This window comes from Panthera onca, chromosome B4, assembly GCF_046562875.1.
Source record: "Panthera onca isolate mPanOnc1 chromosome B4, mPanOnc1 haplotype 2, whole genome shotgun sequence".
Lineage (NCBI taxonomy): Eukaryota > Metazoa > Chordata > Mammalia > Carnivora > Felidae > Panthera > Panthera onca.
Genome location: NC_138345.1, coordinates 83299153 through 83322589, shown reverse-complemented (window position 1 = coordinate 83322589; position 23437 = coordinate 83299153). Strand labels below are relative to the sequence as shown.

Below are 23437 nucleotides of genomic sequence, written 5' to 3'. Positions count from 1 at the left end.
CCTATCTGTTTAAAATGGCATCCAAATAAAAAAAAAAAAAGGATCCAAATAAAGTCTGTACCTTATAGTTGGTCAATGTAGTTTTTTAAGTCTCTTTATCTAAAAGATTTCCACTCTCTTTTTTTTCTTTGCAGTTTATTTGTTGAAGGAACTGGGTCATCTGTTCAGTAGTTTCCCACAGATGGATTTGGTGATTGACATCATAGTAGTGTCATGTAACATGTTTCTCTATCCTCTGTATTTCCTTTAAATTGGCAGTTACATCTAGAGACTTGACCAGATTTAGATTCACTGTTTTTGGTTAGAATACTTCATAGTGTGCTTCTGTCAGGAGAAGGTGTGTGATGTCTGTTAGTCTCATATTTTATGATGTCAACAGCCATTGATGATCATTGTTTACATTTCCTTCATTAGGGGTTATAAAATGGTAGTACTCAGATTCTATCATTTCTTCATTTATTTTAGCTGGAATTTTTTTTTTTTTTTCTAAAAAGAAATACTTCTTTTCATCACCTGTTTGGCACAGGAAAGGTGCGACAGACGAATGCTTGAGCCTTTTAATTAACAGTTATTACTGTTTGCAAAAAATGAATTTGTTCACTAACATCCTGCAAAGGTGTCTGATAAGTTTGTTAAATATTGTCATTATAAACTCTGAGATTTAAGCCTGTTTCTGTGTTTCAGCCAATTCCAATTTTATCTGTATTGATGTCTCTTTGATTGTCTCATCTTGGCAAATGGGAGCTTCTTCAGGTTGGCTCCAGTATCTTTTTGATGTGATCCTGTTAGCTATGATAGCTTGTTTGTTTTCTGGCTGACATGATGTTCTGAAATCGTCTATTACATACCCAGTGCCTGGGCGTGCATCAGCCCATTGCCCCTGAAACTCTGGTTCCTTTGTGTGGAAAAAATGGAAAATGGTTAGAGACCAGTCTGGGTGAAAGAGGTATTAATTGCTTAGTGAATTGGTCTTTGTTTCTTGCTGTTTTCAGGGAATAAGGCTAGGAAATAAGGTGCCTTTTTTTTTGTTTTTTTGGATGAATCTTTTTTTTTTAAGTTTGTTTATTTTGAGAGAGAGAGCACGTGTGCGAGTGAGAGCATGAGTGGGGGAGGGGTAGAGAGAGCACAGAGCCCGACGCAGGGCTCTCACCCATGAACTGTGAGATAATGACCTAAGCTAAAATCAGGAGTTGGACACTTAACCAATTAATCACCCAGGTGTCCCCCCCCCACCCCCACCAGCTTTAAGAAAGTATATCACAAGTTCATATCAGTGTTTCCAATTCAAAGTCAGGACCATAGATTTTTTTACTTAACATCTTCCATCTTACAGAGGTTTGCATTTTTCAAATTACAGACGTAATATACACTCATTTTAAGAAATTTAAATAATTCAGAATTATGTAAGGTAAAAGATGGAAGGAAGATCCTGATCCTGCCCCAAAATCACTAGTTAACCACTTAACACAATTAATTCAAAGGTTTCATAGTGTCTGTCTTTTTATTTTTATGTCAATTATAGTTACCTGGCTTAGGCAGCACTGAACATACAGTTAAAAATTAGGGATTGACATTTCTTGAGGCGAGGGAAAAAAAGATGAGAGGTTATTCCTTACATGAAATGAAGATTCTTACATATTTTTAGATTTACTTTTTGAATTGGTGTTACATTTGCATGATTCAAAATGCTAAGGATAGAAAAAAAGCAGAGTGAAGTTTTTTCTTGCTTTTGTAACCCAACTAGTCAGTTCTTCTTTCCAGAGACAACTATGTGCATCCTATGTTTTTGTGCATCCTATGTTCTTATAAACATAAAGTATACATATATGTGTAACTGTGTATGTATGTTATTTCCTCCATTTTACAAAAATGGTTCTTTGTCTTGCGTTTTTTTACTTAGCAATATAACTTATAAGTACATCAAGAATAGCTTATTCTTGTGTGTGTCTACAGAGTATTACAGGATATGTTTGTACTGTTTATTTTATCATTCTCCTATTAAAGAGAAGTTTGATTTTTTTCCCCCAAGTCTTTGCAGTTACAAAGAGTGCTGCGTAACCTTGTACAAATGTCATTTTCCATATTTGGAATAATTAATTTTTTAAAAATGTTGTTTTTTAAAAAAATTTTTAATGTTTATTTTTTGAAAGAGAGTGACAAAGCATGAACAGGGGAGGGGCAGAGAGAAACAGAGACACAGAATCTGAAGCAGGCTTCAAGCTCCGAGCTGTCAGCATAGAGCCCGACGTGGGGTTCAAACTCAACGACCCGTGAGATTATGACCTGAGTTGAAGTCGAACGCTTTAACCAACTGAGCTACCGAAGGCTCCCCTAAAAAATTTTTTTTGATATTTATTTATTTTTGAGAGAGAGAGAGAGAGAGAGAGAGAGAGTGTGTGTGTGTGTGTGTGTGTGTGTGTGTGTGAGTGAGTGAGTGGGGGAGGGGCAGAGAGAGGAGGAGACAGAATCTGAAGCAGGCTCTGAGGTGTCAGCAAAGAGCCTGACGCGGGGCTTGAACCCACAAACTGTGAGATCATGGCCTGAGCCAAAGTCAGATGCCACCCAGGCACCCCTCGAATAGTTAATTATTAAAGTAAATTGCTAAGGGTGTATACTTGTGTAAATTTTAAACATATGGTAAAATGACCTTTTTTATTTTTATTTTTTGAGAGAGGGCACAAGTGAGCGTTGGACAGAGAGAGGGAGAGAGAGAGAATGAATCTGAGTAGGTGGAGAGAGAGAGAGATAAAGAGATAGAGAAGTGGAGTTCGCCCAAAGTGGGGCTCATGTTCATCTGAAGTGGGGCTTGTGTTCACCCAAAGCAGGACTTAGACTCATGAACTGTGAGATTGTGACCTGAGCCGAAGTCAGAAGCTTAACAGACTGAGCCACCCAGGTGCCCCAGTAAAATTGCCTTCTACAAATATAGGTATTTTACATTGCCACCGGCACCTGATTCCAGATTTGAGACAGAAGATTTGGTTATGTGGATATATACAAAATAACCAATTTGAAGTTTTTTCATCCATGTGTGTTTACAGTGGAGTACTGATGTCATAGACATCAGATTACATTGTAGTTTTTTTCTTTCTACATACAATTAATTGAGTGCCTATGAAAAAATATAGTCTTTGCTCTCAACTGTAAGCAGATATATCAGGTGAACTTTACCTAAGTTCTCTGGGCCTTGAAGGATAAGAGTGGGCAGGGGAAATTCTAAATTAGCAAACTTTTGGGGCACCTGGGTGGCTCAATTAAGTGGCTGACTTCGGCTTAGGTCATCATCTCATGATTCGTGAGTTTGAGCCCCGCATGGGGTTCTCTCCTGTCAGTGCGGAGCCTGCTTCTGTCCTCTGTCTCCCTCTCTCTCTGCCTCTCCCCATGCCCTCTCTCTCTCAAAAGTGAATAAACATTAAAAAAAAATCAGCAAACTTTCTGGTCTCGGACCCTTGACCCTTTTAAAAATTATTACAGGGGCGCCTGGGTGGCTCAGTCGGTTAAGCGTCCGACTTCAGCTCAGGTCACGATCTTGCAGTCCGTGAGTTCGAGCCCTGCATCGGGCTCTGGGCTGATGGCTCAGAGCCTGGAGCCTGCTTTGGATTCTATGTCTCCCTCTCTCTCTGCCCCTCCCCCGTTCATGCTCTGTCTCTCTCTGTCTCAAAAATAAATAAACGTTAAAAAAAAATTTTTTTAATAAAAAATAAAAATTATTACAGACTCCAAAGAACCTTTTATTTATGTGGGTTATATGTACCAATATTTACAATATTGGAAATCAAAACTAAGAAAATATTTAAATATTAGTTCATTAAAATCATAGTAAGTTCCTTACATATTAATTTATATAACACAGTTTTTAATGAAAAAACTTAAAAAAAATTTTTTTAACATTTATTCATTTTTGAAAGGCAGAGAGAGACGAGCACGAATGGGGGAGGGGCAGAGAGAGAGGGAGACACAGAAACAGAAGCAGGCTCCAGGCTCTGAGCTATCAGCACACAGCCGACGCAGGGCTCGAACTCATGGACCGCGAGATCATGACCTGAGCCGAAGTCGGCCACTTAACCGACTGAGCCACCCAGGTGCCCCTATGAAAAAAAACTTTTTTAAACAAAAGATTTAGTGAGAAGGAAGGACATGGTTTTACATTTTTGCAAATCTCTTTAATGTCTGGATTAAATAGAAGGCAGCTGGATTCTTACATCTGCATCAGCATTCGGTCTGTTGCAGTATGTCATTTTGCTTGAAGTATATGAGAAAAAATCCAGCTGCAGAGATTTGTAGTGGGAAAATAGAGAAGTATCTTAATATCTTTGGGTAATTGGATAGTCTTTGATACTGTACCCAAACTCAACATGTGGTAGTTTCTTCAAGGTTAGTTGCAGTGTAGAATCTGGAACCATGTTAATGAACTTTTGTACTTGGTGACATTAAAATTCAATTGTTTACTTTGTACATTGAATGGATCTTTTATCCATGTATGATTTTGAATCATCGTGAATTGGTCAACTGGAAAATATTGGTTTACTGAGTTACACAGAACTTCCAAATGTTTGACACAGTTCATTATTCAATTAAAAAAATCACATTCATTAATATCACCATCATTTCATTGGGAAAGTCTTAAGTATTGAGAAGTTGTCAAGCTCACAAAAGATACCCTTTTTCAAAATTTTGATTTTTAAAAACTTGAATTTTATCACTGGCAACAAGTACTATCTCATTTGTTTTCTTTGAAAGAACAGGCTCACTTTGTTCATTTCTGTGAAGACTGTTGCCACATAACAATAGTTTGCCTGTCGGTTGCTTACTCAAGAGGTAGTGATATGCCACGAAAAAAGTCCACCTTGCAGCTCAGTTGCTTTTCCTTGAGACAATTATTGTCCTTCGATTGATATGCTGCAGAACTATAGACTTCCATTTTTCATTTAGATTATTAAAAAGATGTACTCAAGAGTGGAAATTTAATAACATTATTAATTTTTACTGTTTGCTCAAGGAATGTATAAGTAAAGTTTATCTTTCCTTTTTTAAACTGCAGGTGTTGGGTGGTACTAGTATAGTTCGATGCCCCTGCCTTGATTTATGCTAAGGCAGTGGCAGTTATACCTACCATTTCACCATGGTAAAAAAAGGCATATAACATCTTAGTATTATTATGAAAAATTAGATCTTGGTGTTATGAAAATAGCGGACCTCTTAGATTTCCTGAGACCATACTCCACGAACTGCTGTTCTAGGTAGAGCACGATTACATAGCCAGAGATACTGAGGTGAGAAAAAAAGCATCGGTTTCAAGGTCAACTATAAGTAATTTGTTATGAAACTCGGGATATATGGAGAAAAGGAGAAAAGGTAGTCAGAGGCCAGATTATAAAGGAATTTAAGTATCCTGCTAAAGAGTGCTGAATTTATCCTATAAAAAATGGAGAGTCTTTGGAGGATTTTTAAAGCAGGGAGTGTGTGTGGTAGGGGTGTTGGTGGTTGATGCCATCAAATTTGTTTTTTGTTTTTTTTTCAAAATGCGGCTGTTTTTATTGATCTGAAATACTGATATAATATAAGTGAAAACTGTTATATGCAAGCAGCCTTCCGGTGAGCCTCCTTTGGCAACCACTCTCCCACCACCCTTCTCCCATCAACCTTCTCGAGAAATCAAATTTGTATTTTTTAAAGATCACCCTTATCACAGTGTGTCTTGTAAGGAGGACAGTGGAAAATGATGAGGTTTTAAATGAAGGCACTGACTTGGCCGTGGAGCCACAGAAGGCCAGGCTGTACAAACCAGTGCAGACGTTAAAATGTGACCTTCCTAAAGCAGAACTAAGCCTAGCAGCATCTGTTGGTTGGCTGGATGGTCAGGCGCACAACCAGCCGCGTCCATCATCGTGTCACACAAGCTAATCCCTCAAATACTCTTGTATTGGCAGAATCACTATTCTGACTTTTATTACCATAGTTTTGTCTGTTTTCGAATTTCATGTTAATAGAATCATATAGTAGATGATCTTTTCTTTCTTACTTACCATTGTCTTTGAGATTCATGAGTGTAGCTTCCTATAGCAATGGTTTTTCTTTTATCATTGCTACGGAGTATTTCATTTTCTGACTGTACCGTAAGTTTTTCATTGAGTTGTTTACAGCTTGGGACTATGATGAATAATACTGCTGTGAACATTTTGTGTGTGTCTTTTCACAGACATAAGCACTCACTTCTATTAGTTATATACCCAGGAATGGAATTGCTAGTTCGTGGGGTATATATGTATGTTTGAGTACTACCAGTTTTCCAAAGTGGTCATATTAATTTATTCTCTTGCCAGCAATGTATGCCAGTTCTGGTTGTACTATGTCTTTGACTAAATATTGTCAGTCCTTTTAATTGTAGCTGTTAGGGTCTAGTGCTGTCTTTTTGTGGCTTTAATTTGCATTTCCCTGATGACAACTGATGTGTGGAATATCTTTTTTTATGTTTATTTATTTTTGAGAGAGAGAGAGAGTGGGAGCCGCCGAGGGGCAGAGAGAGAGAGAGAGAGAGAGAGAGAGAGAGAATCCAAAGCAGGCTCCAGGCTCTGAGCAGTTAGCACAGAGCCCAATGCAGGGCACAAACCCATGAACCGTGAGATCATGACCTGAGCTGAAGTCAGATGCTTACCTGACTGAGCCACCCAAGCGCCTCTGATGTGTGGAGTGTCTTTATATGCATATTGGCCTTTTAAGGATCCTCTTTGGTGAGGTGCCTTTCAACTCTTGTCCATTTAAGAAGTGGGCTATTTGTCTTTTTCTTATAGATATATAGATCTTTTTTGTATATGTTGAATATGAGTCCTTTGTGGGATACATATATTTGTATGTATCTTCTCCAGGTATTTAAACATGGACTAGATGCAGGAACAAATTTATTAATCTGGGTGTTTTGCTGGGATTCTGTGGTATATGTCTTATCAGTTAAAGGTGGTTCTATATCTTATTCTTTAGAGATTCTAGTTTCCTTTCATGATGGGAATGTACATGCTGCTTTTGAGTGTGTCACTGTTGATGTTTTGAATTAGTCTCAACTGATTGTGGGTGTGTCTGTTATCTATTGCTGTGGACCAAACCACTCGAAATCTTAATGGCTTAAAACAACTATTTGCTTATGATTAAGTGGGCTGGCAATTTAGGCAGAGTTCATCTGGCTTGCCTCTATTCCACATGATATTTGCTGGGCTTACTCATGTGTTTTGATCAGTTGGCAGGCTGGCCAGGGGCTGGTTGTACTGAATAGCCCCACTCCAGCATTGTCCATCATTAGGCTGGAGCTGTCATCCAGAGTGCTGTGGCCTCTCCTGCAGTCTGTCTTGCATGGTGACTAGGTTCCAACAGAACAAGAGTGAAAGTTGAAAGGTTTCCTAAGGCCTGGGCTCAGAAATTGCACAGTGTCTTCATGTTGCATTTTATCGACCACAAGTCCAGCTCAGATGCAAGGGGTGACAAAATGAACACCACTTCTTTTGTTTATTTTTGAGAGAGAGAGAGTATAAGCAGGGAAGGGGCAGAGAGGGGGGACAGAGGATCTGAAGCAGGCTCTGTGTGGATAGGCTGACAGCAGCAAGCCTGATGTGAAGCTCGAACTCAGGAACCGAACGGCAAGATCATGACCTGAGCTGAAGTCGGACGCTTAACCGAAACCTAACTACCCGGCGTCCCTCAACTCCACTTCTTGATGGAAATTGCTGCAAATAATTTGTGGTCATGTTTGATCTACAACATTGCTCTTCCTTGTTTGTTTGTTTCCTTCTTTCTCCTTTTGTCTCTCTTCATTTTAAATGAAGTGGATAGTTTGTGGGTTGTTTTTGTTTTTTAATTGACTTGTCTTTCTTCTTGAAGTTTATATTAGAACAAAACTTACTTGCTTAAAGGATGCCTTCTGTGATTACTTACTGTGGCCTAGGACAAGACATTTTTAAGCCCAAACTTTGGGACTGTTTGCCAAATTACCTTAGTAATACCAAACATCTGTTAATGCTGAAGAGATTAGTTTCTTCCCCAGGTAATTTTGATCTTTTTTTTTTTTTTTTTTAATCCTTTTTAAAAAAAATTGGTTAAGACCTGAAGGTTAACATTCTGGTGCTTTTATGGGCTGTGTTCCTCCATGTTTTGTTAGTCATCTAGAGATACTAATAGGGACCTGAAATGACAACTTTTTTTTTTTTCCAAAGTGCTTAGTGAAGTCAGGAAGGTAAAGGCTCCACAGCTGGAGAAGGTGTCTGGGCTGTAGTTGTCTTGGGGAGACAGTGTTTTTATGTGTGAAATAAAACAAGAATCTTGGGCAAGGTGCAGATGTCAGTGACCTGTCAGCCCATCAGGATGAATCAGCTGATGTCCTAGATGAGGTGACAATGTCAGCACAGTCAGCCCCTTACCCTGAGTTTATTGGGCCTCTCATTAAGGTAGCTGTCATAGCCCTTAGTTTAGAAAAGTCAGAGTCATTGTTCAAGATTCACCTGACTTTAAACATTATTTATTTTGGAGGGGGAAGGTCACTTTCAGTGTAAGAGTACAATTGGAAGTGACATGTGGCTGGTTTGCAGATTACAGACATTTTGGTGTGCCCAAGTGTTACAGTTGTTAGGATCTTTAAAACTTGTCTCCAGGTGACTAGAGGCAATTTATTCTGCTTCTCCAAGTAAGTTTAATTAATTGTCTTGGGTCCCAGACAAGTAGATTTGTTAGCTGTAGTTTCTGATTTATCTGTTGCCCAAACCCGTGATAATTTGATGGGAATAGGAACTCTCAAGGTGGCATTTTATTGCAAAAGATGGATGTTGGCTTCTAAATGCAGCTGATTAGAAGGCTAGGGCACAGTATGTGTTTTTCTGGTGACAGGGTCATTATTAAGGCTTTATAGAACTAGTCAGACGGCTGAACTGAATCTTCCTACTCTTGTGAGGTTATCTTCAAGGCATTTGGAGTGTTTCACAGAACTCTTTATCAACTGTGTTCTCTCACCGGCGTTTGTACCTTGTGTCAGTTTTAGCCTGGTTGTTCTGGGTTGTGAGGTGCTTTTTAGTGCAGCTGGTAACCAGATCTTTTGTCAATCGCTGCTGCCTGAGAACCTTGGATTTGGGTCTCACAGACCCAGAAAACAGTGTTGCCAGATAAGATTGCCATCTTATTTTCTGAGTAAAATATTTATCTTCAGAGAAAGCAAGGCAGATTGTTAGAATGAAGACAGGAACACAGGATTTTGATGGCTTGGCTATCTTACTGGCTGTAAGTTTTAAAAAGTTTAAATAATTTTAAGTTTAAATAATTTCAATAAATTAAAAAAAAAAATTTAAAGACCTAAGTTTGCCTCAGAGGTAGCACTTAGCTTTGTAAATGAGTCAAACAGAAAACTGTTACAGTGCTTATTATGTGTCAGGCACTATTTCACATCGGAGGTATAGATACAGATATGAACACAAGTTTTCTGCCCTCAAAGAGCTTACATTTTTGTTTGAGAAGATAGACAATTTTCAAATAAATAATTACAGATTATGATGAGTACTATGAAGAAAATAGATGTGGTGATGTGATTGAGAGTAAGGGAGAAGGGGATACTTCAGATGGGGTGGTCAGGCAGGACCTTTTTGTAGTGATGTATGAACTATTATGTTAAGGGAAGCAACCAGCATTTCCTGATGGGAGAGGAGTGTTCTGGGCATGAAGAGCAACAAATACAAAGGCTTCGTGGGGAGTATGTGATTTGGCATGTTCAGGAATAGGCAGGGGCCAGATTTTGTATGGATTTGTAGATCTCGCTTAGGAGGATGGAAAACCATTGGTAGAAAGAAACTGGTTTATCAAGAAAGCTAAATGATGTGATTTACATTTTTAAAATATCACTCGTGCTTCTCTGGGGAGAACAGATAGCAGAGTGCCCAGAGAGGAAGTAGAGAGATTAGTTAAGAGACGATTGCATGTTTTTTATTTTTATTAAAACCCTGCAAAGTGTATAAGAGTTATGGAGGATGGATGGCAGAAGGGAATTGAACGTTTTTCAGAAAGTATTCCACTTTTTGAAACAGATTGTATTTTTATTTTTGAGAGAATGCAAGCAGGGGAGGGGCAAGGAGAGAGGGAGACAGAGAATCTGAAGCGGGCTCCCCCCGCCCCCCCCCCCCCCCCAGCCGCAAGCCAGTGTAGGGCTTGAATTCATAAACTACGAGGTCGTGACCTGAGCCAAAGTCGGACGCTCAACCGACTGAGCTACCCAGGTACCCCTCCACTTTAAATTTTTTAAATTTTTAATTAAAAACAATTTTTTTTAATGTTCATTTATTTTTGAGAGAGAGAAAGGTACAGAGTGTGAGCAGGGGAGGGGCAGATAGAGGGAGACACAGAATCCGAAGCAGGCTTCAGGCTCTGAGCTGTCAGCACAGAGCCAGACGCAGGGCTAGAACCCATGAGCTGTGAGATCATGACCTGAGCAGAAGTAGGACGCTTAACTGGGCACCCAGGCTCCCCTAAATTTTTTTTTAATGTTTGTTTTTAGAGAGAGAGAGAGAGCGCAAGCAGGGGAGGGGCAGAGAGAGACGAAGACAGAATCTGAAGCGGTCTCCTGGCTCTGAGCTATCAGCACAGAGCCCAATGCAGGGCTCAAACTCATGAGCCGTGAGATCATCATGATCTAAGCCGAAGTCGGATGCTTAACCAACTGAGCCACCCAGGCACTCCAAAAGTATTCCACTTTTAATTTTGATAAGATTACAAATAGGGCAAGAAAACCATAACATCAATAAGTACTGGTATGTGTTTTGAATTACGTTGTTCTTGATTCTTTGACTCAGAGTTGGAGAGAGACCTCTTGGTATGTCAAGGCTCTCAGCATGAACTCACTGTGCCCACTTAAGAATCAGGTGCATCTGGGCATGGCTTGAGGGCCTGTGGGGAAAGGTAACTAGTAATTTCTTTGCATAGGGCAGAATAAGGCATTTCCTGGGGAAAAAAATTCACCATGCAGTCAGTGTTTCAGGACCAACGTTGGTGGTGGAAAAGGGAAGGGCGATTCCATAGCCATGCCTTCCAACTCTAACCAAACTACCACACATTTCTAATACCAAAACCCTGGGGTGCAGGGGTTATAAAGAAACTTTTTCATAGAAATCTTAGTATGATACTAGAAAGGTAGACTTTAGCAGTGTGAGACTCACGGGATAGAGTTGTAAAGCAAAATGATAAATTTGGGATACTCCTCACTTCAGCATAGAACGTGGCGAGACTTAAGTACTTTGAGGTTTCCAAGAACACAGGCTGGCTTGGCATATTAGGGGTTCCAGTGGTGGCATTCAGCACTCAGGGTTTCTAATGTGGATTAAGCAGCAGCCAGCTCTCAGAATCCTGTCATAGTAATAGTAATAGTAATAATAAATATTGTAGTCAGAGAGGAGATACTAAATTATGTGTTTGTAATATTTATTTGTACTCACAGAAGAAAATTCTGTCTCTGGCTTTTCCGTATTCTTCTCACCTACTGAGAGAGATTCAGTATCTGCTAGCTCAGTTACTATAGATTTGTCTTGTATAAAAGGATAATGGATAAAAAACAGCTGAAGAATTTCAAGGAGTAAGACTGGATAATTAATTTATATAGAAAGCGGACTGAGAACTGCTTATAAGAAGAGGGGATCATTAGAGGAGAAGGAGTTGTGAGTTGTGAGTTGATGTCCCACATGGGCGTAGAGATTACTTAAATAAATAATAAAAATAATAAAATAAAACCGTGCATTAAAGCAGTGGATTTAAAAAAACAGGAAGTAGGAATGGATATAGAGGGTTCAGGCAGGTGTAGGGTTAGAGAAACATTGTGAGCAAAAGGAATTGGGAAAGAAGATACTAAGCTGCTGTGGATTTTGAAATGGATCTCTTTATTTTCTTTGGGAGTCTCAATATATTAAGATTAAATTGCTTTTAACTTTTTTGTTTTTGTTTTTTGTTTTTTGTTTTTTTTTTGAGGTTAGACTTGTTTCTTATATGTGATGCCATTCCAGCACTGGACTCATGGAGGCTGAACATTTATTCAGGTAATAATAGGTAACATTTATAGAGCACTTTCTGTGTGCTAGGCAACAAACTAAGTGCTATACCTATATTCTCATTTAATTGTCACACAACTTCACAAGGTTGGAAGTGTTATTGTACCCATTTAATAGATGAGGAAACTGAGACTTTAGAGTATATCAAGATTGAGTTCACCTGAATTAAGAAAGCAAAAAGGCTACTGCTGTAGTTGAAGTGAGAGATGATGGTCGCTTGGATTAGATGATGTCATTTCTCACCTGTCATAAATACATGAATGTAAAGTGGTTTTGACTGACTGAACTTCACCCCTCATATCCATAGCTTCTTCCCACTAGTGAATACATCATACTTTTTGTCTGTCTGTCTTTATTTATTTATTTATTTATTTATTTATTGTCTTTAAAACAATGGACATACTTTTTGGTAAAGAAAAATCCAATTTAGAGGGTTTTTTTCCCCTTCAATTTTTAATTTAAATTCTAGTTAGTTAACATGATTTAGAGTTTTAACTTAAAAAAATTTTTTAATGTTTATTTATTTTTGAGAGGGAGAGAGAGAAACAGAAACAGAGCATGAGTGGGGGAGGGCAGAGAGAGAGGGAGACACAGAATCTGAAGCAGGCTCCAGGCTCTGAGCTGTCAGCACAGAGCCCGACGCAGGGCTCAAACTCACAAACTGTGAGATCATGACCTGAGCTGAAGTCCAATGCTTAACTGACTGAGCCACCCAGGCACCCCTAGAGTTTTAACTTTAAAGCTTTTCTGACTTTTTAGAAGTAGATAATAAGCTTTGAAGTAGCTTAAATTTATCGGAATAAATATCTACAAAAGATAGATAGATATTTACCTTATGAAACAGATATTTACTTTGTCTTATAAAAGGTTAAGAAATAACTGAGGAATTCTTAAAAGATTATTAGTATAGATAATAATCTTTTTTGTTGTTTTTGATGTACTTGAGATACTGTTCACAGGTATTTTAGCTTTATGGAACCTTCTTAGGGCTTTTTCTAGGAGCCTTCCTGGTATACCTAAATGTTTATTTACTGATCATACTAATTGTTGTACTTGCCAGAACTGAAGAGTTCTGGCACTGGAGAGTTTTTAGCACTACCAACTGAAAATCAATCAAAAAAATGGAGATTGAACATCTCTGAAATTATAATGTTGGTTAATAGAATTACTTGTAAATTTAAGAAATTCAAATTGATATGCTCCTCTGAGTGGCTTTCCATGTGGAGTTTTGCCAACTGTTTGCGCCGTTACCGAGCACAGTAAAACCACTTGCTTTTACTCCCTTACCAGTTATTGAGTGGCCAGCATGAGCACATTGCCCTATTTCCCCTTTCCCCATCTTTTTCGAAAAAGATCGTGAGCTATAATTGACATATAGTAAACTGTACATATTAAAAGTGTACAGTTTGTTAAGTTTTGACATATGTGTTGTTCACCCATGAAACTATTACCACAGTTCAGATAATGTATCACCCCCACAAGTTTCCTTATCCCCATTTAAAAAAAAAATCTTTTTTAATGTTTATTTTTGAGAGAGAGAGAATCCAAAGCATGCTCCAGACTCTGAGCTGTCAGCACAGAGCCTGGCGGGAGGCTCTAACTCACGAACTGTGAGATCATGACCTGAACCAGTCAGCCGCTCAACCGACTGAGCCACCCAGGCGCCCCTCCTTACTCCCATTTTTAATCCTTTCCTCAACTGATCAACTTTCTGTCGCTGATCAACTTTCTGTCGCTATAGAACAGTTTGCATTGTCTAGAATTTTATATAGATGGAATTGGAAAGAATATATTCTTACATTTATTTTTGGTTTGGCTTTTTTTTTACTAACCATAATTATTTTGAGATTCATCTATGTTGATGCATGTATGAGTAGTTCATTTTTATTGCTGAGTAGCGATCCATCATGTGGCTATAGCACAATTTGTTTATCTGTTTGTGTTTTGATGATGCACATTTGGGTTGTTTCCAGTTTTTGGCAATTAAAAATAAAGTTATACTATAACTATTTGTGTACAAATCCTTATATGGACATACGCTTTTTCCCCCTCCTAAGTTAATTTCTTTTTTTTTTTTTTATGTTTATTTATTTTTGAGAGAGAGAGAGAGAGAGACTGAACATGAGCGGGGGAGGGTCAGAGAGAGAGAGGGAGACACAGAAGCTGAAGCAGACTCCAGGCTCTGAGCTGTTAGCACAGAGCGTAACCTGGGGCTCGAACCCATGAGCTATAAGATCATGACCTAAGCCGAAGTTGGACGCTTAACCAACTGAGCCACCCAGGAGTCCCTCTTTTTTTTTTGTAGTGAAATTCACATAACTTACAATTAATAATTTTGGTATGTAGTTCAGTGGTATTTAGTGTATTTGTGATGTTGTGCAACCACTAGCTGTCTCTAGTTTCAGAACATTTTCATCATTCTATAAACCACCCCATACTCATTAAATAATAATTCCGATTCCCTCCCCTCCCCCCTCTGCTTTACCTGGTAACCTCTAATTTGCTTTCTGCCTCTATGGATTTACCTTGACTGGATATATCTTCTAAAAAGAATCAGGCAGTATGTGAACCTTTTATGTCTGGCTTCTTTCATTTAGCATGTTTTCGAGATTCATCCAAGTTGTAGCATGCATCAGGACTTTTGTTCCTTTTTATGGCTGAATAATATTCCATTGTGTGGATATATTACATTTAGTTTATCCATTAATCAGTTGATAGACATTTGGGTTGTTTCCACTTTTTGGGTACTATGAACGTGTATTTACAAGTTTTTGTGTGGACATATGTTTTAATTTCTTTTGGGTATATATCTAGGAGTATAATTGCTGGATCATGTGGTAACTTTTTTTTTTTTATTATGAAATTTATTGTCAGATTGGTTTCCATACAACACCCAGTGCTCATCCCAACAGGCGCCCTCAATACCTTTCACCCACCCACCCTTCCCTCCCACCCCCCATAAACCCTCAGTTTGTTCTCAGTGTTTAGGAGTCTCTTATGTTTTGGCTCCCTCCCTCTCTAACCATTTTTTTTTCTTCCCCTCCCCCATGGTCTTCTGTTAAGTTTCTCAGGATCCACATAGGAGTGAAAACATATGGAATCTGTCCTTCTCTGTATGACTTATTTCACTTAGCATAACACTCTCCAGTTCCATCCATGTTGCTACAAAGACCATATTGCATTCTTTCTCATTGCCACGTAGTATTCCATTGTGTATATGAATCATGTGGTAACTTTTTGAAGTACTGTAAAACTGCTTCCACAGTGGCTGCATAATTTTACATTCCCACTAGCAATGTGTAAGGGTCCCAGTTTGTCTTTCCTCACTAAACTTACTTTCTGTCTTTTTGAGTCTAGCCATCCTAGTGGGTGTCAATACCATTATGGTTTTGATTTGCACTACCCTGATGACTAAGGATGTTGAGCATCTTTTCCTGTACTTATTGGCCATTTGTATATTTTTTGGAGAAATGTATATTTAAATCCTTTGCCTTTTTTGGATAACATGTCTTTTTTTATTGTGTTGTAAGAGTTCTTTATTATGGATACCAAGTTCCTTATTCTATACATGATTTGCAAATATTTTTTCTTATTTTCTGAGTTGTCTTTGAATTCACTTTCTTGATGGTATTGTTTACGAAGTTTTAAATTTGATGAAGTCTACTGATCTATTTTTTCTTTTGTTGCTTATGCTTTTAGTGTTGTTTCTAAGAAAATTTTGCCTAATCCAAGGTCATCAAGATTTTTTTTTTAATAAATGATTACTTATTTTGAGAGAGAGCACATGCACAAGTAGGGTAGGGACACTGAGAGAGGGATACAGAGAACCCTGTGCTGTCAGCATGGAGCCTGAGGCGGAGCTCAATCCCAGGAACCTTGAGATCATGACCTGAGCCAAAATTAAGAGTCAGAAGCTCAACTGGCTGAACCACCCAGGCATTCCTCAAGGTCATGAAGATTTATTCCAGTGTTTTATTTTGAGTTTTATAGTTGTAGCTCTTACATTTAGGTCTGTGTTCTATTTTCAGTTAATTTTTATGTATGATGTGAAGTATCGTTCCAACTTTATTATTTTGTGTGTAGCTATCCACTTCTCTGAGCACTATTTGTTGAAAACACTGTCCTTAGCCTATTTGATTATCTTGGCCTCCTTGTTAGAAAGTTAGTTGACCATAAATGTAAAGGTTTATTTCTGGGCTTTCAATTCCATTCCACTATGACACTGTTTTTGATTACTGTAGCTTTAGTTGTAAGATGAAATTGGGAAATGTGAGTCCTCCAATTGTGTTTTTCTTTTTCAAGATTATGTTATTTGGTGTACCTGGGTGTCTCATTCGCTAGACCATGTGACTCTTGATCTCAGAGTCATGAATTTGAACCCCATGTTGGGTGTAGAGATTACTTAAAAAAAAAAAAAGGATTATGTTGTTTATTCTGGGTCCCTTGCATTTCCATATGAATTTTAAGATGTTATTGTCAATTTCTTAAAAAAAGCCAGCTAGGATTTTGATAGGGATTGCTCTGAATCTGTAGATCAGTTTGGGGAGTGTTACCACTTTAGCAATATTAAGTCTTTCAGTCCATGAACATGGGACATCTTCTCCCTTATTTAGACCTTCAATTTCTATCAGTGACAGTTTATGATTTTTAATATATAACCCTTACACTTTTTTTAACCCTACTCTATTATACTTTTTTGTTAATTTATACTTAAGTATCTTATTATTTTTGTTACTACTGTAAATGGAAGTTTTTGCTTGATTTCATATTTGGAATATTAATTGTTTATAGAAATACAATCCATTTTTGTATATTGACCGTGTATCTTGCAACGTTGCTGAACTTACTTTTAGTGGATTCCTTAGGAATTTTTTTATTTTTTATTTTTTGTTTTTATTTTTTTTAGGTAGGCTACATGCCCAACTTGGGGCTTGAACTCACAACCCTGAAATCAGGAGTCACATGCTCCATTGACTGAGCCAACCAGGCACCCCGATTTCTTAGGATTTTCTATATATAAGAATATCATCTGCAAATAGAAAAGGTTTTCCTTCTTTTCCAAACTGAATGTCTTTTCTTTCTTTTTATTGCCTTATTGCCCTAGCTGTCTTTTTTTTGTTTGTTTGTTTTAATTTAATTTAATTTAATTTAAATTTTAACTATATTTATTTTGAGAGAGCTTGAGTTTATGCACGCGGGGGAGGGGTAGATAGGGGGAGAGAGAATCCTAAGCAGGCTCTGTGCTGTCATTTCGGACCCTGATGTGGAGCTCAGTCTCACAAACTATGAGATTATGACCTGAGCTGAAATCAAGAGTCAGAGGCTCAACTACCTGAGCCACCAGGCATCCCAAATTTTTATTTATTTAGAGGTTACTCAAACTCACACCCCTGAAATCAAGAGTTGCATGCTCTTCCCACTGATCCAGCCAGGTGGCCCCAGACTGGATATTCCTAATTGACCTAGCTTCAAGTTTGTTGATTCTTCTGCCTGCTCAGATCTTGTGTCAAACCCCTCTACTTAACATTTTTCATTTTTATTATTGTACTTTCCAACTCCAAAATTTCCATTTGGTTCCTTTTTATAATTTCTATCTTTCTATTAATATTCTGTTTCTGGTTAGACATTATTCAGGGATGCCTGGGTGGCCCAGTCAGTTAAGCCTCTGACTTTGGCTCAGTTCATGATTTCAGGGCTCATGAGTTTGAGCAAGCCCCACATCATGGTCTATGACAGCACAGAGCCTGCTTTGGATTTTCTGTCTCCTCATGCTCTCCCTGTCCCTCCCCAGCTTGTGCATACTCTTGCTCTCTCTCTCTCAAAAATAAGTAAACATTAAAAACTACAAAAAAACAGACATTGTTCTCATACTTTTCCTTTAATTCTTTAGTCATAGCTTTTTTTTTTTTTTTTTTTTTTTTTTTTTTTTTTTTTTTTTTTGAGAGCATGAGTAGGGGAAGGAGAGAATCTTTTTTTTTTTTTTTAATGTTTATTTATTTTGGGGGTGCTTGGGTGGCTCATTGATTAAGTGTCTGACTCTTGATTTTGGCTCAGGTTATAATCTCATGGTTTGTGAGTTTGAGCCCTGCATCGGGCTTTGCACTGACAGTGCAGATCCTGCTTGGGATTTTCCCTCTCTGTCCCTCTCTAGCTCATGCTCTCTATCTCAAAGTAAATAAACTTAAAAAAAAAAAAAAAAAGGTGCTCCTGGGTGGTTCAGTCATTTAAGCATCCGACTTCAGGTCAGGTCATGATCTCTCGGTTCACGAGTTTGAGCCCCGCATAGGGCTCCGTGCTGACAGTGCAGAGCCTGCTTGGGATCCTCTCTTTCCCTCTCTCTCTGCCCCTCCCCCACTCTCTCTCTCTCTCTCTCTTTCTCTCTCTCTCTCAAATAAACATTAAAAAAATTTTAAATATTTTTCCCCTGTCTTTTATTTGGAAATGCCACTAACCCCTATATTAGGCAATTTGGATTTGTCCTACAGTTCACTTATGCTTTGTTCATTTTATTTCAGTGTCTTTTTTTCTTTCTAGGTTTTATTTTGGTTGGTTTCTATTGCTGTGTTTTCATATATTCTCCCCCTGATTTGTTCTGTTGCAATTTTTAATCTGCTGTTAATCTTACATAGTGTACTTTTATCTATACCATTTCAGATTTTTTTTACTTCTTCTACCTAACATGCTTACTTTTTCCTTTAGATTCTTACACATATGGAATATAGTTATAATTTTCTAAATGTCTTTCTTTACTAGTTTTATGCTCTATCATTTCTTGGTCATTTATTTTAACTTTTCATTGTGAAATAAGTATAATATACAGGAAGTTGGGAAAAAATGTACAGCAATATTCCATGTGCTCTTCACCCAATTTATCCCCATTGTGACAGCTTCTGTAATTGTAGTACCATATCAAAGGTAAGAAATTAATATTGGTACAATGTATAGAGTCTGTTCAGATTTGACCAGTTTTACATGCACTTCTCTCTGCATGCGTGTGTGTGTGTTGAGGGAAGTTCTGTGGAATTTCATCTTGTATAAATTTTTGTATCCACAACCACCATCAAGATATAGAACAGTTCCATTCCCAGAAGAATCCTTCCTGTTGCCCTTTTACAACCACATCCACCTACTTCCACCCCATTTATGAACCTGTAACCCTGGCAATTACTAATCTATTCTTCAACTAATATTGTTGTTTCAAAATGTTAATTAAATGGAATCATACCATATGTAACCTCTTGAGATTGACTTTTTCTCCTATTCAGCATAATTCCCTTGACATCCATCCATAGTTTGTACCTTTTTGGGGGGTACAAATTGCTGAGTAATATTCTGTGGTATGGCTGTCCCAAGTTTATTTAAACATTCACCTGTTGAAGGACTTCTGTGTTGGTTGCAATTTTTGTCCATTATGAATAAAGCTGTGAACATTCATGTATAGGTTTTTGTGTAAACATGTGTTTTTATTTTTCTGGGATAAATCCCCAAGAGTACAGTTGCTGGGTGGTAAGGTAATTACATATTTCATTGTAAAAGAAACTGTCTTCTAGGGTTCCTGTACCATTTTGTATTCCCATCAGCTACGTATGAGCCATTTAGTTTTTCTGCATTCTTGCCAACATTTGGTATTGTCAGTAATTTTTATGTTAGCCATTATGATAGGTATGATAGATATCTCATTGTGGTTTTAATTTGCATTTCCCTCATGGCTAATGATTTTGAATGTGTCTGCTCATGTCTTTTGCCCATTTTCTAATTGTTTTTTTAATTTTTTTAAATGTTTTATTTATTTTTAAGACAAAGAGAGACAGAGCATGAGTAGGGATGGGGCAGAGAGGGAGACACAGAATCTGAAGCAGGCTCCAGGCTGTGAGCTGTCAGCACAGAGCCCGACGCGGGGCTCGAACTCACGAACTGTGAGATCGTGACCTGAGCCAAAGTCAGACACTTAAGCAACTGAGCCACCCAGGTGGCCCCATTTTCTAATTGTTTAAGTTTTGAGAGTTTATATATTCTATTTATATGTTCTAGGTACAGTTCCTTTGTTAAATATGCAAGTATTTTCTCCAGTTTGTGGCATACTCTCTTTTGTGAACTCTAGACTCCTTTGCTTTCTCAGACTTTCACTTTGCACAAAGGGAGCATGTTGGACTCTCCCCAGGTTGCTGCTTAGCTCCCCCCTTTTTTTTTTGACATTACTTAGAAGCACTCTCCAGGCATTAAGCATGGGTAATCATGGGGCTTACTGTATTTGTTTCCCATTTCTCAGGAATCACTGTCCTTTATTGCCTGATGTCCAGTGTCTTAAAAACCACTGTTTTACCCATTTTGTCTCTTTTGTCTGCCAGGAAGGTAAATATGATCTTTGGTACTCCATGTTAGGAATGAAATCTACCCCCACTCCCCTCCCGCTTTCCATGGCCAAAGCTTTCAATAAAATTAGGAACACCTGTTGTTAGTAACTACCGTCTAACAATTCCTTCCTTTCTCAAGTTCTTAACAGAAAAGGAGGGGGGAATAGAGGCTAAATATAATTCAGACAAAAAGATACTTCTGATGTTGTTCGGTGTCTGTTGAAGCCCAGCTACTTCCAAAAGTTTGCAAATCAATCAGATACAGGCTTAGAGCTAGAAATAGGTTAGCTACCATAGCACAAGATGATGGTGTGAAAAGATTTTAGTGACAGCTTGTGTGTGATAATATATCCTTTCTTGTTCAAGGTTCTCTTTGGATGTTAAGCTAGATTCTGGCTTTCATATGCCTTTTCTCTATTCTTATCCATAAAGTCCTTTTCTCGAAAGAATGGCTATATTTATAAAACCACATTTTCCTATATTTAAAAGGTAGAGTTGACTAGTTAAAAGCAGCCTTTCCAGCCTAAGTGCATCTAGTTAGGTAATTGTCCCTTAACTTTTATTATTAGTTTTGGGACTTACATTAGCATTTATGATGATTTGATAAAAATATGCTAGAATTTCTTAAAAGAGTTATCTCTGCATTTTAAAGCTACAGTTATCTATGTAAAAACTCAGAGAGATATAATATTGCTACAGGATCACATAGTTCTCAAACATTGAAGAAAATATTTCTTTGGAGTTATTTTGTGGAATTAGGATACATTTCAATAATAGGTGACTTTGAGCTCTAGGAATCTGCTAGAGTCACCTTTGGGATAGAGCAGCCTCTGCTTGTGCCAGTCTTATCAGGAAAGTTTTATTTCTCTTTCCAGCTTATCACTTTAGCTGATGAACCAAGGGCATAGTTTGTTATATTAGTAAGCTATTTTTTTAACAGTTGCTGTCATGATGCCTTGCACAGAGTGGTTACTCAGCGAGTATTTACTGGATGAATGAATGCCTCTTCATTGAGTCACTGCTTCAGTCAACTCCCTTTATATATTTCATCTAGGATCTTTCCATCTCCATCCTTTGTCATTTTGTTACTTGTTTGTATTTCCTCTGGAGGGGTGAACACAAGGCAAAGAAGAACAACCTGAAATCTTTCTATTGTTTATAAGTAACTCTGATAAGAAAAAAGTATTATATGAGAAGAGATTGAAACACTTGCCTGAATTGCGATTTTGGAGTTGATGCTGATTTATCTATTATATTTTTCCCTACCATTCCTAACAGTGGATGATTTTTTGCTTTACCTTGAAGCCCTGACAAGCTTTTTCTCTTTATAACTGATAGCTGGTGATATGCTTTTTTACTTTTCAATTTTATTTCTAGTTTTTATAACTTTCCTTTTCCTCTGTATGGAGTCCTCTACCTCTTCTTCATTCTTATTATTTTTTTTTTAAGTTTATTTGTTTATTTTGAAAGAGAAAGCATGCGAGTAGGGCAGTGAGAGAGGAAGAGAGAGAGAATTCCAAGCAGGTGCTACACTGTCAGCGCAGAGCCCAAGATGTGGTTCAAACCCGTGATCTGTGCGATCATGACCTGAGCTGAAATGAAGAGTCAGACACTTAACTGATTGAGCCAACCAGCTGCCCCCCTCTTCTTTATTCTTTAAATATTTGTGTGTCCTGAGGTCTCTGCATATCTCTCTAGCCTTCTTTGCTGATAATATTCCACTGTTCTCACCATGCACTCTCCCTTTAAAATCCAAGATTTCAACTTCTGTCACAGTTTGGTTGTAGAGATATCCCGTCTCACCAGTATAACTGCCTATTGGGCACTTTGATTAGTCAGCTGATGGGCACGTCACATTTACCATGTTTTATTTTATTATTTCATCTTTTTAATTTTATTTACCTGGTGCTCATCAGGACAAGTGTACTTATTATTGTTATTTTTTGAGATTTTATTTTTAAGTAATCTCTACACCCGTTGTGGGGCTCGAACCTATAATCCCGAGATCAAGAGTTGCACGCTGCACCAACTAAGCCAGCCAGGTGCCCCAACAAGTGCACTTTTTTTTTTTAAACGTTTATTCATTTTTCAGAGAGACAGATCATGAGCAGGGGAGGGGCAGAGAGAGAGGGAGACATAGAATCCGAAGCAGAATCCAGGCTGTAAGGTGTCAGCACAGAGCCAGACATGGGGCTCAAACCCACTAACTGCAAGATCATGACCTGAGCTGAAGTCAGTGCTTAACTGAATGAACCATCCAGGCACAACCCCCTCCCCGACAAGTCCATTTCTTTATCTCCATCACCTATTTCATTGATCCCCCGTGCCCCCTTCCCCTCTGGTAACCATCAGTTTGTTCTCTATTGTTAAGAGACTGTTTCTTTTTGTCTCTCTCTTTTTTTCCCCCCTTTCCTTGTTTAGTTCTTAAATTTCACGTGAGTAAAATTGTATGGTATTTGTTTTTCTATGCCTTACTTCTTTCACTTAGCATTACACTCTTTAGCTCCATCCATTTGTTGCAAATGGCAAGATTTCATTCTTTTTTATGACTGAATATTCCATTGTGTATATACCACATCTTTATGCATTCATCAGTTGATGAACACTTGGGCTGCTTCCATATCTTAGCTGTTATAAATAATGCTGCTGTAAAAATAGGGGTGCATGTGTCCCTTTTAAAAATGTTTATTATTGGGCCGCCTAGGTGGCTTGATTGGTTAGGTGACTGACTTCGTCTCAGGTCATGATCTCACAGTTCGTGAGTTTGAGCTCCATGTCGGGCTCTGTGCTGACAGCTCAGAGCCTGGAGCCTACTTCAGATTCTGTGTTCTCCCTTCTCTCTACCCCTCCCCTGCTCATGCTCTGTGTCTGTCTCTCATTAATAAATAAACGTTAAAAAATTAAAAAAAACAATACAAATGTTTATTATTTTTAAAATTATTTTTAGTGTTTATTTTTGAGAGAGAGAGACAGAGCGTGAGCAGGGGAGGGGCAGAGAGAGAGGGAGACACAGGATCCCATGTA

General features: G+C 38.1%; 1 protein-coding gene across 36 annotated transcripts in view; it reads left to right on the top strand.

Annotated features, from left to right (window-relative positions):
• The window catches only part of R3HDM2 (R3H domain containing 2), a 161490-nt gene that overhangs the window by 27584 nt on the left and 110469 nt on the right, over positions 1-23437 (top strand). For 18 of the 36 annotated variants that reach the window (XM_060657175.3, XM_060657183.3, XM_060657184.3 and 15 more), the window contains exon 3: positions 11980-12047. The exons of 7 other annotated variants lie outside the window; for them this stretch is intronic. In XM_060657175.3, coding sequence (XP_060513158.1) covers positions 11980-12047 — 68 coding nt within the window. Of the gene's footprint in view, positions 1-10519; positions 10773-11979; positions 12048-23437 lie in introns of those variants that run through there. 11 more of the 36 variants (XM_060657206.3, XM_060657202.3, XM_060657192.3 and 8 more) reach the window with 2 other exon arrangements.